Source organism: Eschscholzia californica, unplaced genomic scaffold (genome assembly GCF_041429995.1).
Source record: "Eschscholzia californica isolate CP2 unplaced genomic scaffold, dmEscCali1.0.p SCAF_2, whole genome shotgun sequence".
In the NCBI taxonomy this organism is placed as follows: Eukaryota; Viridiplantae; Streptophyta; class Magnoliopsida; order Ranunculales; family Papaveraceae; genus Eschscholzia; species Eschscholzia californica.
The window spans coordinates 58,150,155-58,174,180 of record NW_028238309.1 but is presented as its reverse complement, the minus strand read 5'-3'; the positions used below and the strand labels follow the sequence as shown (position 1 = coordinate 58,174,180).

General features: G+C 35.3%; 2 protein-coding genes and 2 non-coding genes across 5 annotated transcripts; all 4 read left to right on the top strand.

Moving 5' to 3' along the window:
* The first annotated feature begins 3,223 nt into the window (after window positions 1-3,223).
* Window positions 3,224-4,668, top strand: LOC147559537 (GATA transcription factor 15-like). 2 transcript variants are annotated; one of them, XM_086657830.1, is made up of 3 exons: window positions 3,224-3,555; window positions 3,714-3,815; window positions 4,016-4,668. In XM_086657830.1, the coding sequence occupies exons 1-3, from the start codon at window positions 3,505-3,507 to the stop codon at window positions 4,286-4,288; spliced, it is 426 nt and encodes a 141-aa protein (XP_086513956.1). In that variant the 5' UTR covers window positions 3,224-3,504; the 3' UTR covers window positions 4,289-4,668. The 2 variants fall into 2 exon arrangements, with proteins under 2 accessions (XP_086513956.1, XP_086513957.1); XM_086657831.1 differs by having other exon boundaries at window positions 3,286-3,330.
* An 8,171-nt stretch (window positions 4,669-12,839) lies between these two features.
* LOC147559536 (uncharacterized) lies at window positions 12,840-13,507 on the top strand. The gene has a single exon (XM_086661426.1). It carries the CDS (start codon window positions 12,928-12,930, stop codon window positions 13,423-13,425), a length of 498 nt encoding a protein of 165 aa, XP_086517552.1. The 5' UTR covers window positions 12,840-12,927; the 3' UTR covers window positions 13,426-13,507.
* A 3,313-nt stretch (window positions 13,508-16,820) lies between these two features.
* Window positions 16,821-16,894, top strand: TRNAE-UUC (transfer RNA glutamic acid (anticodon UUC)). The gene has a single exon. It is a non-coding gene; the product is annotated as a tRNA-Glu (tRNA).
* Window positions 16,895-19,725: 2,831 nt separating this feature from the next.
* On the top strand, window positions 19,726-19,799 carry TRNAE-UUC (transfer RNA glutamic acid (anticodon UUC)). The gene has a single exon. It is a non-coding gene; the product is annotated as a tRNA-Glu (tRNA).
* Window positions 19,800-24,026: the final 4,227 nt, after the last annotated feature.

Below are 24,026 nucleotides of genomic sequence, written 5' to 3'. Positions count from 1 at the left end.
TGCATTATCTAAATCACTCTTTACTTGATATTCTCACAAATCAAAGACACATTTAGTTGAAGAACCTTGACAAAGAGATAAAACAATACTTTTTTATTTAAGCTCAAAATTTCAGTGTCCTAAATATTTCATGTTGTTCTTCTGATTATGGTTTGAGTTCACATTAACTCTGTCTTGTCTTGATTAAGCTAGAGTCTGGGTTGAAGTAGGGAACTTCATTTCTCTAATTTCTAGAGAGATAAACGATAAGAGAATACCAACTATATCAGTAATTCCTCCTTTCAGATTGACCGAGATAGACAAAAGATAATGGAGTCGAGGCGAAAATAAATTCTCTTTCCATAAGACATTTTACACCCCCGTAACAGTACCAAACGTTAGGGTGTATGCCTTCGGAATACAACGACTATCCTTTCAGAATTTTAAGATGGTATTTCTATATTTTGAAAGCGGACAAACCTTCGTAAATAATATGAGCTCTTGGACTGATGCCAAATCTTTTAGACGCTTTAAGATTATAAGTTCACTCAAAACTTCTTTCTTCCTTTTTCTAGAAATACTAGAATTACTTCCCAATCAGATATTCCAGACACACAGAATACTAATTGTTAGAAGTGAATAGAAGAAGAGAATGACTTGGATTTTCTAGATGCTTTAGAATTCAAACTTCACTCGAAACTTCTTTCTTCCTTTTTCTAGATATACTAAAATTACTTCCCAATCAGTATTCTAGACACACAGAATATTAATTGTTAGAAGAAAGGAAGAGAATGAATGGAATGAGAATTGGAATGGTTTTGGGTTGTTTATATATGAATTGAATGGATGCATGTGTCTATTGGGTTAAAAGGACACACCTATTCGGAACTAGGGACTCAACTTGAAGAGTAACGGATTGATATAGTCGGTTGTAATCTGAACCGTCAGATTTCTCTAGAAAACGCGGAGTGAACGACCGCCGTTAGATGAAGATAAGTGTGGCCCGAAACATGCCCAACATGTGACACATTCGACCGTTAGATGAAGGATCAGAAGTAATCCCACCAGGTGCCCAACACGGAAGTAACGCGGGTCGTTGGATCTATCTGATCCAACGCTGTTAGACGCGTCCCAACACTGTCCCGAGAGAATTACCGCCCAACCGTCAGATCTGGCGCAATCCCGCGAAAGGAACACCCACCGTCCAGATCTGAACGCGTTCTCCTCACTCAAATGGGTCTCAATCCGACTTGTCTGGTTTGACGCTTTAGTCTTTAATTTCACCGATCTTCGACCAAACTTTAAACTTGAATTTCTCATTCATCCGGAATCAGATTCGAGTGATTCTTGGCTCTAAGTTTAAGACCTCGATGAGACGAGTGCAAAGGCGCGTTCCTTTTTTGAGTTTGACGAGTCAGGTCGAGCCAAAATCGGCTCCGATTCCAACATTTTCTTCATCCACATACTTGAGTTTTTGTCGAATAGCTCCAAAATATTTGGATTTTTAGGAAAGACTTGTTTTAGTTTTCAAGGTTGTGGAATATTCAGAAACCAAACTATTTGTTATATTGCTCGTATTTTGTGAAAATCCCCCAAAAAATTGGCCCGATGTCGTGGCAATTTTGCCTCTAACATCCCAATTTTTTAGGGATTCTCACGAAATTTAGTCTCTCAGAGGCACAGTTGCCACGAAACGGGGAGTTGATCTTCATCCATTGAATTTTTTTCCTTTCACCATTAATGACTTGTAAAAATGAATAGTGAGTGAAATTAAAAAAATTAGAATTTAGATAATTTTCCTTCGTATGTTTGAGAATGATGTAGGTTCTAGTTTAGTAGTAGTAACGATGAAAGAAGAAGAAAATCCCCTTATGTAATATATTGAGAGTAATGGACGAAGATGAAAGAGAAGAAGAAGATTCTATTTCATTATATTCTTGAACGCGATAAAGGTTGTAGTTTAATGGTAGTGAGGGTGAAAACAGAAGAAGGTGTTTGTTTCTTGATTTAGTATATTTATTTTAATCTTTAGATTAATTTTTGTTTTACTTTTTGGTTCTTACCGTTGTTTACGCCAATTAAGTAGAAGTCAACTATGTTTAACTTAAACAAGTCACGATAAGTTTTTTTCATATAAGATTTTTGCTTTTCATTGTATTGCCGACCTAAGATTGCAAAATTGCAAAATATTTTCAATTGCTCGCATATGTCACTCAACCCATATTTTTTTTATTGACTACACTAGTCATTACAAAGGCACTGGTACATTGATACAGTGTGATAAACACAATACTTGCCTGATTTTAAACCCTTACATTAACGGTCAAAAGGCCAACGAATCTCGTCTAAAGGATGTAACTACTTTATTTAGATCGGTGTTTCGGGGAAATAAGAAAAGTTTCCGGGCAATAAATTTTGGGTGGAAACAAATTTTTTTGTGTTTCCTCCAAACATCACCCTTTCAATTTTTTGTTCTTTATCTTCTCCTCTCACCTCAACTAAAACTCCGGCGACCACCACCGAATTCCGGCGATATCCACCATTAATTCAGATGATCACCATCACCAAAGTTCTTTCTTCTCTCTATTTTCTTCTCTCTTCTTTCTTTCTCTTCTTTCTTCTCTCTCTCCTTTATCCTCTCTCATTATCTCACGACAGTTCCGACGAAGGGGATCTCCCTAGTCGTCTGGATCTGGTTCTTCCAAATCCAGAAGAAGGTTCGGGCGAAGGGAAAACCCCTTCGCCGGAACTGTAACAAAGAAAGAAAAAAGAATGGGAGAGATGGAAAGAAGAGAGATATAGAGGCAGATAGAGGAGATAGGAGAAGATAGAGACAGAAAGAAGAGAGAGACAGAGAGAATTCATCGCCGCCCGACAACTTGAGGGGAGTGTTTGGCGCGTGTTTTTTGAAGTTTCTACCATTTTTTCCGGAAACTATTTTGCTTTTCTCAAAACACTGGCCTTTATTTACACCCAAATTCAAATCTTAATTTTGCACTTCCATGAGATTGCACCTAAACCCACCATATTGGCAAATATATGCACTACTAGGGTACCAAACCACTAGGCATTGTTTGGATTTTAATCTTTTATTTAATGAAATCAAAATTTCCCTCTCAAATTAACAAAACGGTGTAAATATCCAACCTTTTCCTTATTTTGGGCTGAGACAATCGGCGCCATTTTTCCCACAATAGTGTATTTTGGCGGGTGAGTGAAGAGATCAAATTATTTTGAAAGATAGAGGGTAATTTCGTCATTTAAGGGGCAATAAAGCTAGGGTTTCGTGTCTCTGTGACGATCTGTTATTGCCGTATTCCTGATACGAATGACCAAATGGAGGCTGTGCCGGTTCGTTTTTCTTGTCATTACTCCCCCTCTCTCTCTTTCTCTCTCTACTTGTATGTCGGTCTCTTCCTATTTATATACTCCCCACTATTTCCTCTCTCTTTCTCTCTCTAACATCTCGACTACCCTAATAACTTTGCTTCCTACCACCCTTTTCTCTCTGCGTTTTCATTTCTGATGAGTAGTATTAGTTCTAGTGTTGTAGTTATGACGGATCTGAGTGAAAAAGTAAGTGATCATTACCTTATCTTTAATGGGTTTCATTATCATGAATCCCTCTCTTCTTTAATGGGGTTGTTTCAATGGTTGATCTACCTAGTTGTTCATTTATGATCTATCTGTATTAAGAGTTACTGATCTTTAATCGTCTGTTTTTATTGAATCAGGGATCAAGTTCAGGTTCAGGTTCTGAAACAAGTAAGAAGAGTTGTGCTGATTGTCAAACATCAAAAACCCCTTTATGGAGAGGCGGCCCAGCTGGTCCTAAGGTGAATTAGAAAAAAAAACCCAAACTCCATTTTTCTTTACTTTCTCTCTCTACCCATCTCTGGTTTTCATTTTGATTTGGTTTTAATTCTTAGTAAAACCCACTTTTCTTACTTTCTCTCTCTACCCTTTGTTAAGTATTTGAATGGGTTAGTGCTAGAAATTGATTTTGATTTTAATTTTGAATCCTCTGTTTTTACAGTCACTCTGCAATGCTTGTGGAATCAGATACAGAAAGAAGAGAAGAGCTATTTTGGGTTTGAAAAAAGAAGGATCAAATGATAAGAAAAAAGAAAGAAGATCAAGTAATAACAATAATAAGATTGATTCATCTTTGAAGATTAAATTACTAGCTTATAAAAGAGAAGTGATGTTACAGAGATCAACAATGGAATCACAGAGACAATTAGGAGAAGAAGAAGAACAAGCTGCCATTCTATTAATGGCTCTTTCTTGTGGATCTGTTTTTGCATAAAAGAAGAAGAAAGAATCAAGGATCCCCTTAACCAACAACTTCCATACCTTCAATTATATTAATTAATCATGATTCAAATCAAATCATTTCTAACCCTTTTTAACTTTTTTATTGGAGAGGGTTTTAGTTGTAGTTTTTTGTGAGAGAAAGTATTACTAGTAGAAGAAGAGTTGGATCCTTTGATTATTTTACTAACCTAGGTAGTATTTACTGATATTATAGTATAGTTAGTGATTCTGAATGAGTATGTTATCTCCATTTTAGGGTTTGGGGATGACTTGATCAATCAAGTTGAAACTACCCTTTTGATTATGGTGTATGATGTTTATTTTACTTTGGAATATATGAGAAATTATGAGTTATTTTAGAGATTGTGGTGCATCTTTTATGTTGATCTTTTTCATTTCTTTTACCTACTTTTTAGGGTTTTGTTTCAATTTTTTAGGGTTTGTTTTCAATGGGTCTTGAGAGTTTTATCTTCTGTCCTAATCAACAAATGGGTCCAATTGACAACTCTTTAGTCAGACACATTTGATTGTGTACACTATGAATTGATGGTTCCAAATTCATCCTTAATGATCGAAAGGGCTCAAGTTTATTGTATAACAGTATGTTATATTGTTATAGGAGTATGAAAGAACAGATGGTGGAAAAGTAATGAGCTCACCAAGTGATTATTTAGGTTTTGGTTAGTAGGGTCTCACACATCACTTGGATGATCGTTTCGAGCTTGAGCTATTGATGTGGTTCAAGTTCAGCTATATGGTTGATGTTGGTCATTATAGCGGGTCCAACATCAACCCTATTCGTTCTTCATGGACATGAGAAATTATTCAGGCACGTTTGGGTGGGCGATAGCTCCTCGAGCTCCTTCCAACTCAAAGGAAGTTGCGTGGTGGCCCTAAATTTTGCGTTGAAGGAGGTGCTTTTAACACAAAGGGGGTGATTCTTGTCACCCCCCTCGGGTTAAAGGTACCTTTGAGCCCCTTCGGAATTCTCATTTGCCCTCTGGCTTGGGTACGGAGTATGAAGTACAAAGAGAAAGGCGATCGAGATGCTATAGCCAAGCGCCCAAGCCACAAACCGAATCCAAAGGTATTGCGGTGACTTGGCGGCCAGATTTGAGGGAGGTAGTTCGTGATAACATGTGTGAAAAGAAAACATAGGTTTGAGTGGTGTGCAGAATTTCCCGAGATGATGCATTAGCATGAGAATAACTGGGCTGGTGCTCTAGTGGTGGCTATAGCATAAAAATCCAAAATTTGATGATGTTAGCTGGGGTGCCTTAAAGTCACTTAATAGAAGTAGGGAAGCTGTATGGGAACGCCCCCTAAAATGTTAAAGGCGCCTTCCTCAAGGCTAATATTAGGTGAGCTTGTGAGGACAGGAAGCACCTTTAGTACTCCAGAAGGACACTTTCAAACCCTACGTTGGTGCCCGCCCCATAACTACTGTGCTACAAACCGGATGGGCACCACACTTAGATTTGTTGGCCAACAACTCTTGGTTGGAGTGGTAAGCGATTCAATCTTCCACCTTAGAGGTCAAGAGTCCGAAGCACGTTGACAAATAAAAAAAGGGAAGAAAAATCCTTATGGGATGTTATATAGGCGGAACACCCCTTTTACATGGAACATCTTGCAAATTTTGCTTCTACAAGAAACGCCTATAGCAATAATGGTGGGGGATACGTATGGAACTTCCCGATCCCTTAGTTTTACAAAGAATAAAACAACTGCAAAGTTTGTAAAAATGAATAGATTGTCTGAAAGGGAAGGGAACCCCCTAGCTGACGACGATGAAGAAAGAGAGATGGAGAGTTCCAATGACAGAAGTGTCAAGGGAAGAGCCACGATTAGATTAAAGTCGGGATTCAAGTGTGGGTATGCTTGACAAAATTTTCTACAACAAAATCACATTAGATTCCTAACTCAACTAATAGCGTCCGAAGTACTATAATAAGTAAATAAATAAACAAATAAAATATGTAATGTATTGACTTGAAACACAAAACAAGCAAGAGAACATGGGCATCTAGAAGAAGTAATTAGAAATAATACTTAGGATTAGCTAATATAGCTCTGTTGCATTAGCCCCTTGAAATATGTAGTAATACAATAATAGCAAACTAACTCTCATTACTATATTCACATGCTCATGCTTTGATGTTTGAATATAACATCACTTTATGACTATTTGACTGATTCTTGTGGGAAAAAAAAAATATTCATTTAGCTCATTGCTTGAATATATATGTCCATAAGTGGAACCAAACGAATGTATAGCGAGAAACGGGTTGTTTGTGTCATTATCTTATACAAGAGTGCTTATTTTAATCTTATAAGGGTGATTAACTTGTGGGATGACAAAATCAAGGACATATCCCATGTATGAAGGGTTTTAAAGTTCTCACTTACACTCAAAAGTTTCAACCTCACTTGGTCCTTAAGAGTTCATATTTACAGCCAAGCAATTTTGCATTGTTGTAACTTTGCCTTATATTGAACCTTGTTGACTTTATGTTTAAATAAAGTACTTCCTTCAACAAAAGAAAAAAAAAAGAAAAATGTTTAAATAAAGTACTTTTTGCTTTCATAAAAAGAAAGTTGGACATTTGAGAAAAACAAATTGTCTTTTTTAAAGGTAGATTTATATTCTCATCACTTGGATGATATTGGGAAAGAAACAAAAGGCAATGTCATCTGTTAATACTCAATTGGAGCAACTCCAGCCCCAGCCAGACGGAGGCCATAAATTCAAATTTATGGTCTCCGTCCTGTGCTCCAGGCCCAGTAGCCTGGGGCGGAGGCTGGAGCCGCACCTTCGGTCGCTCCAAATATTAGGGGCGACTGAATGCTCCCCAACATGACCATTTTATCCAACGGTTAGGATCTTCTCCCAATTATTTTTTTAATGTAAATAATAATTTTGTAATTTTAATTAGTTTTAATTCTTTTTAAATAAATATTAATATTAAAATACATCCCACCAAATGTCGGTCCCCGAATAATTTTTCAACCTTGGAAAAAAAAATATGATGGAGACCGTCTTCCTATTGGGCCTCACGGCCATGGTGATAGTGGGCCTCACGGTTAAGAAGCTACATTAGCGTAGTTTCTATAATTAAGTATTTAGGGTTTCCATAATTATGAGTCTTAGCAATCAAGGAAAGTATTATTAGTAGTTATCTTATTTCCTTATTTGAGTCTATCTAGGAAAGTACAATCTCTATATAAGAGAAGTCTAGTCTGTCTTTGTTAACCAGATCAGAGAATATTATCAACCAAGTTTATTATTAATCAAATTATTAATCAAGTTTATTGTTTATCATTATTTTATCAGTTTTATTTCGTTAGTTTAGTTTATTAACAATGGTGAATTCCATTACTTTTACGCTTCCGCAACAATCTACATCAGCTGGTATTCAGAGCTTTAAGAATCTGGGAACAGATAATTTTTTTTAAAATACTTCTCATCTTGAATGTTGGAATAATCTTCCGCGTTTAGGTTGGGATCCTTTAAGAGATGCACAACAACTCTATGTTGATCGAAAAGATCAAAACAAAATTAATGTCGATTCCAAAATTCCTATGTTTGATTATAAATATCGTATAGATTTTTGGATTCAACAGATGGAAGATTGGTTTATAAACCAAGAAGTCCATGACGAAGATAAGGTTTTTGTCATCGAACAACACTTGTCTAAAAGAGTCTATGAAAAATTCAACGAGATGCAATGGAGACTCATTGATCAAGGAAAAAAATTCGTCGACGATTGGACTACATTGAAAAGCATCTTTAGGTATGTTTTTCTTCCTTTAGATGAATACTTATCTTTTATAGAATCTCAAATCCAATCGAACAAATTATTATCCGAAATTCCTTCGACTACCATGGTCAATATTATTGAAGGAGAGGTTTTTGATCAAAAAAATCCTAGTTTTTCAATAATGGAGGAAGAAAATTTCGATGAGACAGATCAAGAAGAAGAAATTCAACTGACTATCACAAGCTCGAATAAGTTGTTTGATCCATATATGATTCCGGGAGACGAATTAGTTGTGTCGAATCATAAAATACTTTATCCTCCATTGATTTCTTCATGGCTTTCAACTTCAAAGAATCATACAAACCAATCTTCATGGCCATCCATTGTTTTTCCAAGAACAAGACAGGTTGTATATATGACCTCTTTCGTGAAACTAAAAGACGACGGGCGATGTCGCAATTTACTAGACGTATCTACGTTGGTATTGCTTTTGCGAGTATCTTGGCAATATATGTTTCACATTATAATTGGTGATATTGTCAATATTTTTCTTCTTCGGATTTTCGGCAATTTTCGTGAAAAGTGGGAACTAAGGATTGCCTTCAAACTCGTCGCCGAAGTTACCTTCAACATCGCTGATATATATCCTCATTACTTGGACGATCCGCTTTATGACAACACCAACTTGGGGGCAAGTTGTTCCGCAGCGGGGGAGTATGATGGAGACCGTCTTCCTATTGGGCCTCACGGCCATGGTGATAGTGGGCCTCACGGTTAAGAAGCTACATTAGCGTAGTTTCTATAATTAAGTATTTAGGGTTTCCATAATTATGAGTCTTAGCAATCAAGGAAAGTATTATTAGTAGTTATCTTATTTCCTTATTTGAGTCTATCTAGGAAAGTACAATCTCTATATAAGAGAAGTCTAGTCTGTCTTTGTTAACCAGATCAGAGAATATTATCAACCAAGTTTATTATTAATCAAGTTTATTGTTTATCATTATTTTATCAGTTTTATTTCGTTAGTTTAGTTTATTAACAATGGTGGATTCCATTACTTTTACGCTTCCGCAACAATCTACATCAAAATATTATTTCGAAAATAGTTCAAACACGTGTCTTATATATACATAAAATCACACACGTTTTTCGCACACCAAATAAAAGTCCACACACGCGTTTCCCACATGAACAAAGTTTCGGCCTCAAAAGAGGCTGGGGCTGAATTTTAGAGGTTGAGCTGAGGCAAAAAAATTTGGTTGAAAAAATGGTTTTTTCGGCCTAAGACATGTCGGGGTTGGAGATGCTCTTACTAACCTTCAAAAGATGCAATTTGAAATTTGTACCGTTTTTTGGATTATAATATTTGAGAATTTTTTGTGTCTTAGTATGGTTTAATGTTTGGTTCGACCAGGAATAGGAATTCCATTCCCGATGGACTCCTAACTTGTTGTTTGGTTTGTGTAGGAATAAGAATGTAAATTTTTACGAAAGTCCTGTTATACCCTTTACTTAAACTACATAAATTATAGGTCAATTTTGTTATATATATTTTAATTAGTATTGTCTATTCAAATTTATAGATATGAAATAGTAACGTAAAACACTAATTTAAGTTGTATTTAAAGATTTATTTAAAATAAATAAGGTTTCGACAAATTTTTTTAAACGTTATGAAATCGACTTTTAATGAACATAGAGCAAGAGAGAAGAAAAAAAACTAGAGATATGAAAAGAGAGAGAGAGGGAGAGTTACGTTCGAGCGAGTAGGTGGGAGAGAGAGAGTGTGTGTGTTGCTATGGTGGTGGTTGAAATCCTAGGTTTTTAATTTTTTTTGTAAAAATATTATGAGAATGACGATTTTAATATTAGTCATTCTAATATTTTATCAAGGATTATTTTGTCCATAAATATTAAATCAAATCATTCTCGGGAATGGGAATCACAAACCCACCCCCTTCCCTGGGTTTGCTATTACCCCATTTGGTGGGAATCCCGTTCCTCCAGGAATAGGATTCCCCCTGTATTCCCGCGAGCCAAACAGTAGTCGGGAATGTGATTCCCAGGAATCACATTCCATTCCCACGCGATTCCCGCGTGCCAAACATGGCCTAAAAGTTGGGTAACCTTCGCATGTTCCCTTTTGGTACAAATTAAAAAGACATTGTCAGCAACCTTGGTTGGAGTGGTAAGAGCCAAGAGGTTTAGCCTTCCACCCTAAAAGTCACGGGTTCGAGACATTTATGTGAACATCAAAGTTTTGAAAATCATCTTATCTTTTCTCTCTCTTTTTGTTTTTTTTTTCTCAAAAGAGAAATACCTTAGGGTCCGTTTGATACATAAGAATGTCTGAGTAAGAAAACCATTTTTTTTCTAATAGGAAAGAAAACCAAGTTTTTGTAATCAGTAATCTATTTTATGTTGTTTGATAAGACATTAGAAAATGTGATGGGAAATTCTAAAGGCGCTCGACGTTTTTGTTATTGACACTTATTTTTACATAGAAAAAGGGTGCTCGACGTAATAACACTGGGTGCTTTTAGAGCTTCCCCAATTTAAGTCTGGCCATTTCTTCCCCTCCGTCTCCTTCATCAGGTTGATCTTCAAATTGGACAAAGACGAACTCTTTTTAAAAATCAATGTGGATAAGGGATCTTGTAGCCAAGCTTCTTAAAAACCCCTTTAAATCACAACTAGGGTTTGATTCTTCCATGATTATTCAACTAGGGTTCTTCAACTGAAGGTTGATTCTTGTGTTGGTTCTTCAATAGGGTTTGATTCTTGCGTTTTTCTTCAATTAGAGTTCGATTCTTCACCAATTGATCTGCTTAGACTTATAATTGACAAATGTAATGCCAAATCAACTAATATTCAGCTATTCACCCAATATTTACCAAACTTTCTAGACCAGATCGGTAGAGAGAGGGAGACAAGAATCGTCTAAAGGTTTGCCGATTTGCTAAGAATCACCATGAGGTTGATTTTCTAGAGAGATTAAGAACAATAAAAGAAGATCATTTGAAGTATCAATGGTTACTTTGCATCTGTTATGGCATCAGTGTTCTTCTTCTCTTTAATCTGCCTATAACATCAAGCATGAAAACGATTTCAGTCTTCAAAATATAGGGTTCTATTATCTATGAGCCCTGCAATTATCTTGATGATACTTTAAGGGGTTTAGAGAGACGAACAGATCGATATGGCTGGTGAGCTTAAAGATGGAGATGATGATAGAAAGTAGCAGACGGAAAGAGAGAGTTGTGCGTTAAGAGAGGAGAGAGAGCGTGTTTTTTTATTTGGTTGAGTAAGAAAACCATTTTACCACCTTTTAGGTAAAAGGTGGTAAAATCTTTTAGTGTTTTTTCTAACCTTTTTTTCTAATGGATAACGATTTTCTAATCTTTTTGGCCTTATCAAACAGTGAAAAATGGTATTTTCTTGTGAAAACGATTTTACCACTTTATTTTCACACGTATCAAACAGACCCTTAGTTCAACAAAAAAAAAAAAAGAGAAATACCTTCTATTAGTCTAATTTCAAACGAAATAGAAGAATAAAACAATCATCTTAACCACTACCAAATTCATGAAACAATTTAGTAAGTATCATTATCAAACTTATTTATTTGGGAAATTGAAAGCTAACCATTTGTCTGGTTCTTAAATTATTCAATGAGTCCCTTAACAAGAAATCTCAATTTGAACAAATCTCTATTCTCGACCAAAGTATGTTAATCCTTTTTAGGTATGCATCACTGTTTTCAAAACCAACGTAGAATAGTAGAAAAGGGGATCCACCACTTCCTTAAGAGGCCTATTAACTAAAAATGATATTGATAAATATCCTATTTGTTCTTCAAAATTTTACTTGTGTTCTTTAATGCAGATTAAAATGATTAAAACTGCAACAATTAGACATTGCTTCCGGTGATAATAGACAAGCTCTGGCATTGCTATGTAGAATTCGATCTTTTGCGAGCCTCAATTTTAGTAAGTTGGATTCTCTTATTCAATGTGGGAATTTCACATTGTTTAGATTGTTAATCTTATTTGTTGTACATCATTCTTCCTGGAAAAAAGTTTAGCCTTTCTAACTCACATTTGATTCAAAATTAACAGATAATAAATTTATTATAAGCTTGGGCAAAACTCTCCAAGTCCCACCTCTCTATTGCTTTTATTATAAATTTAAAAAACCAACTGTCACTGACATAAGTTTACCTAAGTTTTAGCTTCCCAAGTTGATATCAATCTCCCATTCAAGAAAAGATCTAAAATTTAGCTGAACACCCTTAAAAATATGGGGTCTCATGTTCTAACCCATCTTAAGTTGTATGTATTGATAATTAAATTGTTAGTACATAATATCTTGCCATTTGACCTAGATCAATTGTTTTGATCATAGGAATCGATTAGAATAGTCTGTCTTTATTAACACCATATTCATTTTATAAACCTTACTTCAATTAACAAAATGACACATTGGGCTCTAGCATAATACTGGCTCGAAAATGCTTGATAATTTAGCAATTTCTACACATTGGATCTCAAAATAAACGATCTCGATTTTACTTGAACAGATTGAAATTGATGGGTTAAGTTAGATATTCGGCCCACTTGCTCTAAGTGGACCTATTAGACAACCATTATGATAATACCACGTGTCATTATCATTTAAACGTGATAGACACAGACGACATTAAATTTTATGACACTCCATCTTGTTATCTTACACCCCCCCCCCCCCCCCAACTTCTCAGCTTTTTATAAACCATTCGACCATCCCTCACTCTCAATCTCTCTCACTCCAACACTCTCTCTCTCTCTAGAATATTAAGTAGTAGTTTCTCTCTCTCTAGATTATTTCGAGTATGAACAAGCTAAAGGGATTTAGAAGATACTGGAACAGAAAAGAAGGGTACGTGCGTCTCAACGGATCCGGTCTCCGACGAAATAAAAACCGCCGGCGAGTAGAGTCAGCGAAGTTCGGGTCAGAACAACCGAATAAAAACCGGCGGTTTTGGGGTGTAAGAATAAGTCGGAAACTAAAAGTATTATTGAAGAAGAGGAGTATTATATTATCACCGATAAAAATACTTAAAGGTATTAGAGATTCATACGTGAATATGATGCTAGGGTTGGCGAATTCAACCGTATTTAGTTCCGGGTTTGGTGGTGTCGGTGCAGAATTTCCAGGTGTGGCGGGTAACGGGTATGGGTTTAGTAAACCCGCTTTGAAAGAGTATGATGAGAAAGTGATTGTTGATTTTTATAGGAAATTGATGGAACAAGGAAGTTTGAAGCCTCGGGATGCTGTTAAAATTGTTAATGATGGTGGGATTCTACTTTGTCAACGCCCTTTACCTTGAATTAAATTTTTTGTGGTTTTTTTTCTTTTAAGTTCTTTTTTTGATAAATGGAGAAATTAAATTAAGTTGAGATCCAAACAAAGAGTAGGAAATTTTTAGAGCACAAAAGTTTAGGTTATCTGACTTCAATTGTTATTGCAACTTACCGATCTAGGGAGGATCCCCTTTGACAGTTTGTTTTGGGTATGCTCTTACTAGTTGCCACCATCCGTCACAAGTAGATAACTAAACGGCGAAAATGATAGTTTATCCAGCATTGTAGGTTCGAAAATCCGTCTTTTTACCCATATGACTGGTTCTCTTGGACCATTACGCTAATCTGATTCTGCTCATTCGATTAAACAATATTTAGATTTTAAGAAAAAAGAAAATTGTTAGAAGACTTTAAGAAGTTATTAGTTACACATATAGAACTAGATAAATTATTATAGGGGGGTAGTGGTTCAGGACATTGGAGGACACTCAGAGACAAAATGTTCCAGAGACATTTCAAGACATTTCGGGACATTTGTTCGTAGATAAAATGTCTTTATGGACATTTCAGGACATTTGATTCATAGACAAAATGTCTCAGAGACATTTTAAGACATTTGGTTCATGGACAAAATGTCCTGGGGACATTTCAACATATTGAATCCATGGACAAAATGTGTAGTGGATATTATTATTATTATTATTATTATTATTATTTATTATTATTATTATTATTATTATTATTATCTCATCATTGAAGGATAATTGATAGACATTTATTATTTTAATATTATCATTATTGTCAAACCATATGAAATAATATATTTGTACTCATGTTTCAATAATATATTTTTCGACTTTTGTGGACATCTGTGGATATCTGAGGACATTGATGGCAGTTGGTAGACATTTATTATTTTAATGTAATCATTATTGTCTAATCATACGAAATAAATTTGCCCTACTACTTTGAAAATATATTTTTCGACTTTCGTAGACATCCGTGAATATCTGTGGACATTGATAGATATTTAGTTGATATTTATTATTTTTAATATTATTACTGTCTTACCATATGAAATAAAAAAAAATTAATTAATATTTCCAAATATATATTTTTCGACTTTCGTAGACATCCGTGAATATCTGTGGACATTGATAGATATTTAGTTGATATTTATTATTTTTAATATTATTACTGTCTTACCATATGAAATAAAAAAAAATTAATTAATATTTCCAAATATATATTTTTCGACTTTCGTAGACATCTGTAGATATCTGTGGACATTGATGGACAATTGGTAAATATTTATTATTTAATATAGTTAAATATTAATATAATAATAATAATATAATATAATATAATATAATATAATATAATATAATATAATATAATATAAGGTAATAATAATACAATAATATAGTAATATAATAATAAGATAATATTATAATAATATGATTTGATAATAATAATTATTTTTATTACCTTCCTTACTCAAATATATAATAATAATAATAATAATAATAATAATAATAATACAATAATGTAGTAATATAATAATAAGATAATATTATTATAATATGATTTGGTAATAATAATTATTTTTATTATCTTCCTTACTCAAATGTCCCCAAGTGTCTTCCATATTTTGAGAGACATTTTCTCTCCAAAAGCTCTCCAAATTTACACTAAAATGTCTCCAAATGTCCCCAAAAACAATTTGTCTTGAAATGTCCCTAATTTCGTGTCCCGAACGAATAACACAGACATTTGGAGACATTTCAAATGTCTCCAACCAATAACACGGACATTTGGGGACATTTGGAGACATTTGAAATGTCCCCAACCAATAACACGGACATTTGGGGACATTTCAAATGTCCCCAACCAATAACACGGACATTGGGGGACATGAAAATGTCCCCCAATGTCCCCAACCACTACCCCCCCTTAGTTACACATATTTTGCACATTGGTGCTTTACTGTATCTATAGATAGGAACTGGAACTGCAGATGAATATAATTGTGGACCATTGTGTCGCCTATTGGCATATCTTATGAGCTCGATTTATTGTTAGAAGGTAGTGGATTTAATGAATGTGTGGTGAGGGTACCCGATGGGCCAAATTAATGTGGATAAAATTGTTCACTAATACATTTGAATATTAGTAGGGCCTGATGTCCCCTTTGTGTTACTTTTTCCTGCAGAAATATTGAAAGTTAGCAGGTCTTAATTTCATATACAATTTATTCAGCACATGAAGTAGTCAGGAAAGATTAATGTCAGGTCATATCATGTCTCATCATATTATATAAATAATAATAATTGCTTCTTATCTAAAATATTTTTAGGAAATAAAGACTATGTTTGCCTAGGGGAGAATCCTATTTTGAGTCTAATAAAATTGATTTGTTTGCTTTTTACCCTCCTAAATCTCATCTCCCACTTTTGACCATCATCGTCCACTCTGACTACCAACATTTTCAACCACCACCATCTCTATCTCCATTCTGGCGGAGGATTTTCTCCGTCGGAACAAGCAATCAGGTTTGGAGGAAGCACCAAATCAGACCGGATACCTAGTTTGGGGGAGATCTTTCAAATCAAGTTGAGATTTGGTTATGGGGGAATCCTCTACACCATGTTGAGATCTGGTTCGACAATGGAGCTACAATACTACTAGTTCTTTATCTTATTATGTATATATATCTGCTAATGTCATTTATTAGAAATTCTAAGATCAATTGTTTGGGAAATATTTATTTCACACTTATTAGTGAGGAAACAAAGTTGATTATCTGATTTAAAACAAGAAGCTGAAAAAGAATTGTCTAAGTTTTGTTTCTGTTTCGTTGCACCATTAAATAGTTGAGTGGAACACAAGCGTAACTCATTTCATACAAATATTTTTGGTAGAAGATTATTCTTTGCAAGGCGAGTTTGGTCCCGATTTGTAGGAAATGTAATTTTATTCTCTATATCTCTACTTCTAACTTTCTAAGTGTATTATGAATGCTAGTTAACTACTACTTACGTTAGCGTAAATGTGAATAAAATGATAAATTTTGAGGTTAACAAGGAATTCCTCCCCTTAGATTTCGTCTTATGGAAGTAAGAAATCCCCTTTTTAATAGTACAAGAATTTATACGAATATGTGATCTGAAACATCCATGGAGAGCATTCGTTCTCGCCTTCTTAAAAAAGGAACCCTTGTTAAAATCACTCAGGGATTTAGTTCCCACCCTTAACTATACTATGGCCTCCTCACTTTACTACGTTAGGGATTGTCGTGCCCCACATCCCCTTTTTTAGGATTAGATCCCCTTGCAACTTTCAAATCCCCAGTTTCTGGAAAGACTCTCGGATCCGTTTCCACACACCTTTTATAGTTATGAAGTGGGGTTAATTACACAGATCCATTGTAGTCCAGCCCGGTTAGGATACCTGGCTTTCACCCAGGCGACCCGGGTTCAAATCCCGGCAATGGAATGTCTTTTTTTTTTATTTTTTTTTATTTGTTGTCGGTTTAAACGGTTTTCTTTTTCGGTTTAGGGAATAAAAAAAAATTCCCCGGAGAATAACGATTTATTTAATAAATATCGATTCATGGACATTTTTTTTTTGTTCAAAAATTGATTTGATAAAAAAAAACACTGAATCTAATAAACTTTTTGAGATGAAAAGTTCAACATGAACATTTAGCAAGCTTAAAAAATTCAGTTCCACGCCATACATACTATTTTTTGGTGTACTTATGAAAATTCAAAACACATTTAACAGAATGTAATTCAAATTTCGCAAGAATCGTAATGCATTTTACTGGGAGATAATGAAAATACAAGAAAAGTTACATGTTTATTTTTGCACTTTACAATATGTAATTTAGTATTCTTGATCTTCTTAAAGAACTTTCACCATTATTTCATCACATATGTATAACAAAAAATGCTTGCAAGAGATACTTCAAACAACAATCAAAGGTATAAATAATGTAGTAAGTTTGTCTGGTTGGACCTCTCCATGTTGTTGGGTTTTAGACCTCTTTCATTATTTGTTTAACTTAAGCGGTAATCGTGCTTATCACATCTTCATTCCAAAGTCAGTTATCGTGATTATCACATCTTCATCTCAAAGCGGTAAGCGGTCATCAGGCAAATACTAGAAATGCTGTTTATTTATATCTTATGTATGTATCTGCTAATGTCATTTAGAAATTCTGAGATCAATTGTTTGCGAAATATTTATTTCACAATTATTAGTGAAGAAACAAAGTTGATTATCTGATTTAAAACAAGAAAGTGAAATTGTTTGAGTTTTGTTTCTGTTTCATTACACCATTAAATAGTTGAGTGGAACGCAAGCTTAATTCAATTCATACAAATATTTTTGGTAGAAGATTATTCTTTGCAAGGAGACATTCGTCCTGATTGGTAGGAAATGTACTTTTGATTTATATCTTTACTTCTAACTTTCTAAGTCTATTATGAATGCTAGTTTTTTTTTTTGATGAAGTAATTATGATTGCTAGTTAACTACAACTAATGTTAGCGTAGATGTGAATAGAATGATAAATTTAAACGAACATGTGATCTGAAACATCCATGGAGAGCGTTCGTTCTCGTCTTCTTAAAAGAAGGAACCCTTGTTAAAATCGCTCTCGGATTCAGGTCCCACCCCTAACTGTATAGGCCTGCCTCCCTTTACTACATTAGGGATTGTCGTGCCCCACATGCCACTCTTAGCCTCTCTTAAGATTAGATCCCCTTGCAATTTTTTTTTCTTTTTTTTGAGAATTCAACTACAATCTACGTTGGTCGTTACAAGACATTGGTACATCATGAATATGGAAGAAGCACGATAACCGCCTAATTTAAAGGAAGCATGAAAGAGGCCTGAAGTCCAACAAAAGTGGTTGACGAAGAAGAACAAGAAGACATTGATTATGAAGAAGAAGAAGATATTGAAGATGATGAATACAGACTTAGATTTGATGGAGAGATGAATCTTTTGGATTTTATAAAGGATAATAATGCTTCTGGAATTCAACTTTATCAACAGTTTGAACGGCTTGAATATGAGGCTCTAGCTGAGAAAAAACGCAAAACTCTTAATGATCCCCGCCCACCTGATGGTGGCTTGCAAAAAAGGCTAGGCATGAAGATGATTTTCTCAAAAGATATGATGAAATAAATCAATAATGGAAGGGATGAATATATGCCCGCGGCCAAGAAAAGGAAGGAAGCATAAGAAAAAAAGGTAGAAGAAAGGGTTCAAGTAAAAGACCTAGCCCTGAAGTCACTAAAAAACTTGGCCAGGGTATTATCTTTTATGCTAAAAGCCAATATGAAGAGGCCAAATTTGTACTTAACTAAGCTATTAAGCTTGCACCAAATTTCTACGAATCGTACTATTTTCTTGGCCTTGTATATGAAGATTGCTTTAGAGAGAATAAAGATATGGTACTAAAGACCATGAACTTTTACATGCTTGCTGCTCATCTTGCACCCAAGGAGCAAGCTGCTTTTCTATGGAAATGGCTTGTGGACCTCTCTTTTAAGCAAGGTAATACAGGTCAGGCTACTTACAGTCTCTCAAAAGCAATAAGGGCAGATCCTGATGATACGAGTCTTCAGAGTTTATCGTGCCTCACTTTATAATAGTCTGGGAAATTATCACAAGGCTGCTGAAACTTATGAGGGTATACTAGGATTTTGTTCGGAAAATGTTGAAGTACGAAAGATGTCTGCGAAGATGTACCAAAAGTGTGGCAGGGTTGATAAATCCATCAGCATTTTGGAGGACTATTGCTAGAATCACAAAAGATTTTGACAAAAAAAAGTCCACACCCGCCACATCAGCTGAGAATTTTTTTTTGTCAAAATCTTTTGTAACTTTATCATTTCCCATGAAAGAAAGGTCAAAAGACGCTGAATATTGGAGTGTGATACATCTTTTAGCTACCATAAACATGGAAAATAATGATCATGCCAAAGCACTTCACCATATTGAGCATGCAAGTACATCATGAAGATAGAATAAGCACGATAACCGCCTAATTCAAAGGAAGAATGAAAGAGGCCTAAAACCCAACAACAAAGAGACCTAAAACCCAATAAATTATTACATTATTTATAACCTAAATTACATGGAATAAACCTTGATGGCAAACTGCTTCCACCGAGACTCGATTCCACGACCTCATGGACTTAAGAGGGGTGTCAAACCACTGCAACAAAGGCGGGCGGACCATTCGCCATTTTCATATTCCCAATTTGCTTGGAAAGCCAGTCCTGTAGTCACTTCCCACGTAACTGTCATAATCCATTGTAGTCCAGCCCGGTTAGGATACCTGGCTTTCACCCAGGCGACCCGGGTTCAAATCCCGGCAATGGAATGTCTTTTTCCTTATTTTTTTTTATTGTCGGTTTAAACTGTTTTCTTTTTCAATGAGAATCCCCCAAACCCTAGTGCCAGTCAATAGACAAAACCCTAATCGTCAAAAATTTTGTTGATCTTATTTAAATATGGGAAATGCTAAATGTACAAAGAATCTTTGACAAGATTCTTGACAAAATGCTAAGTGAACGGTCCCGATCAAAGTCAAACTTTGAAAAACTTTGATCTACTCTTGTCTTTTAGTGAAAATGAGTCATTAAGTCAAGAATTTTGTCAAGAATTTTGATCTACTCTTGTCCGTTTAAATATTAAACCTACTGCTAGTAAAGGAGAACCTCTTAAAACCATATTCACTTTGAAATCGTTGAGGAAGTTGGAGGTGAAATGTGAGGATGACTTTGATAATTGTCCAAAGCTTAACATACCCCATTCAATAAGTTTACCTAGACTAGAGGAACTTAAGAATATTTTGTTGAAATGTCATGCTCTTGAATCATTGTCTATCAAAAGCTGCGTATTAAATCAAAACCACCTTGAGATATCTTCTCTCAATCTCAAGCATTTATCAATGTCTCATTGTAAATACGTTGACGCTTTAGACAAACATAGATGTACGACAAAGATTATTGCGCAAAACCTCTTGTTATTTAAGTTAAGTAATCCAGAATTGTTTCGTCCTTATTCTTATACAAAAACTAATGTCTCTTGAAATTCAAATCACTTGCGAATCGTTGAAGATATTTAAGTTGAAATCTTCTAATACGAGACTTCGTATACCTAATGATGACTCAACGTTTTTACCTAAGCTCAAGAAATTAGTCATTGATACTGTCTAGTTAGAAGGTGGCAGTGGGTTTAATGTCCTTAAAACTATCTTCTCACCGTGTCCTTTTCTCGAATCATTGTCTCTACAAGACTGTAAGTTTGACGACAACGCCCTCGATATTTATTCTATTCAACTTAAGCATTTGGTAATTTTTGGCACCTTAGTTAAGGCTGACATTGACATTGGAGTTATTAAAGGGTATGACTATGAGTTTGGGTATCGAACACTAGATATTTGATAATGAGATGAGAAAATTATATTTACCACAGATTGCTAAGTTGCTTAGAGCGTTTCATAACGTGAAAGCTCTAACATTATCACCTATATTCGTTATTTTACTCTCAGAAGCTCCAGAATGATTAGAAAACCTACTTGAGTTTGGGTATCGAACACTAGATATTTGATAACGAGATGAGAAAATTATATTTACCACAGATTGCTAAATTGCTTAGAGCGTTTCATAACGTGAAAGCTCTAACATTATCACCTATATTCGTTATTTTACTCTCAGAAGCTCCAGAATTATTAGAAAACCTACTTGAGTTTCGTAACCCTTACACTTTTAGACCTCTCGATATGGCTTTTAAGAGACTCCATTAATGTAATAGCATATTGCATATTTACTCGAGATATCTCCTAATATAGAGTCCTTTATTATGAAAGCATATTCAAGAGAGTGTTATAAAGGATTACAACCAATGGAAGACTCGCTCCGAAGATGCATCTTGTTTCACCTCAAAGAGGTTGAAATTTCAAGTCCTGATTTTACTAGCTATCTTCAACTAATGTTTCTAAGAGCACTGTTGAAGAAGGCCAACAACTTGCGAAATGTGACACTGAATTTATTATCTGAGGAAAGAAACTTCATGCAATTAGCAGAAATTGCTAGGTTTGTACAAGATTTCTCGAGAGTCTCTCTGTATGTAACATTCTTGTTGATTTAAGCATGGAGCGAGCAAATTTTGAACAACTTCAATTGCATGTGATTAGTTCACTAAGTTATTTTTTATGATACATTTTTCAAGCTTATGTGATTCTTTCAGTAAAATTTACTTTTTAATGATAAGGTGGGTTTCCTATAGAGTTGGTTTCGTCTCTCCATATGTAACATTCTTTTAGTAAACTTTATGAGTTTATATCTTCTTGTTCATGTAACCATGCTATATTATCTAATGCTGAATATTTGTTAGTCATCCAATTGCAAGATAAACAAAAAATAACAGTGAGGGAAACTGAGTGGAGAGCATAAAGTAACAAACTGACTCTTTATGTTGGGTGTTAGAGAGTCTACTCCACTCGGCTAAACCGAGTGGATTAGTCCATTGATTAGGAAAAGGTTTCCTACTATAATTAGGAATCCTAGTCCTAGTTTAATTAGGAATGTTGTAGTAATTAGTTTTTCTATTTCTATTTTCTATTTCTAAAACTTCTTCAATGTAAACCTATATAAAGAGATCAAACCATAATGTAATAATCATGTTATTGTGAATAAACAAAGGTTTTACCTAATCTCTCTCACGATCAACATCTTCTTCTTCTCGACATCATCGAAGCTCTCTCACTCCATCTCTCGGTCTCACCCGAAGCTGCTACACAGTCCTCTCGGATTCAACCGAGTTTACTCTTTCTCTCGCTCTCGGTTTCACCCGAGAGCCATTATCATAGCTCTCGGGTTCAGCCGAGAGTTACTTCTCCTCCTCTCGGTTCACACCGAGAGCATCTCCTTCCCACTTCTCGGCTTCAACCGAGATATTGCTACATCACCCTCGGCTTCATCCGAGTCGATCATCAAGAGGTTAGTACCTCTTCACATGGTATAAGAGCCTAAAGAATTCAAATTTTTTTTTGAAAGATGACTACCGCCGAATCTTCGGAAATCTCTCAAGCTAATCCTAGCACCAATAGTGGGCCGTTTGATGTTCACCACTCGGATTCTCCTACTACTATTCTCATCACACCGCTTCTAACCGGTGACAATTACTCCTCATGGTCACGAGGAATGACTAAGGCCTTAAGGGCTAAAGCTAAACTTGGTTTCGTTGATGGAAGCATTGAAAAACCCACCGATCCAAAAGAATTAGAATTATGGGGACGATGTAACGATCTCGTCTCTAGTTGGCTCATCAATTCCGTTGATCCACCTCTTCGTGATTCAATCTTATATGATGAATCGGCTTTTGATATATGGCACAATCTATATGATCGCTTTCACCAAAGCAATGCTCCCAAAATATTCCAATTGAAGAGAGCTATTTCTTGTCTCAAACAAGATAATTTTGATGTTTCCACATACTTTACCAAACTCAAGGCTCTTCAAGATGAACTCAACTCTTTGCTAATTACCGAGCCTTGTACATGTGGTCATGGTAGATCCTTGATTGATCGAACAAATCAAGATAGAGCTATGGAATTTCTCCAAGGTCTTAATGACCGATTCTCGTCAATTAGGAGTCAAATCCTATTGATTGAACCCTTCCCATCAATCCTACGTATTCATTCCCTTATTAAACAAGAAGAGGTTCAACAAAATCTCATTACTCCTATGCATATCGACTCCAACAATGCTGCCCTTGCCGTTGGTAACAATGAATATAATCAAAACCGTTACAACGGTTCGGAGAGGCAACGCACAAAAAGACCTAGACCTTTTTGTGACAATTGCAAGATTCATGGTCATGACGTCACTTCTTGTTATAAGATACATGGTTATCCACCCAATTATGGCCAACGCAATCGAAATCGCACTCGAGAAGACCCTAGGGCCAACTCGGTTTTAGATCAAAGTATGGGGGTGCCTACAGCAACTTCTTTAACCAATGAACAATACCAAAACGTCCTTGCTCTATTGGAACGATCTCAACAGCCCACATCTACCAATTCTAAGGGCACCAACAAGGATCCTCTTGTCAACTTAACGGGTACGTATTCTTCCTCTTATCATCCTCCTTGGGTCATTGATTCGGGAGCCGCTAAACATATTTGTTCAAATCTTTCTCGATTTTCTTCTTATTCTCTTGCACCTCCGGATTTCTATGTTCGATTACCGGATGGTTCCCGAATCAAGGTTGATCATATTGGTACAATTTATTTCTCAAATAAATTTTATTTACAAGATGTGCTTCATATTCCATCTTTTCAATTTAATCTCTTATCTATTTCTCAAATATCTAAATCACTTCGTTGTACCGTCCTATTTGACCACAATTTGTGTGTTTTTCAGGACCGATCAACGAGGACGGAGATTGGGCATGGTAGTCTTCATGATGATCTTTACTTCCTTCGCACGGAGCGTCCCATCCTTTCGGTTTCAAGTTTAGATAGTTCTAGTCAAGAGTCTTTTCTTTTATGGCACTCCCGTTTGGGACACCCATCCTTTAGTCGTTTTCAATTTTTTAATTC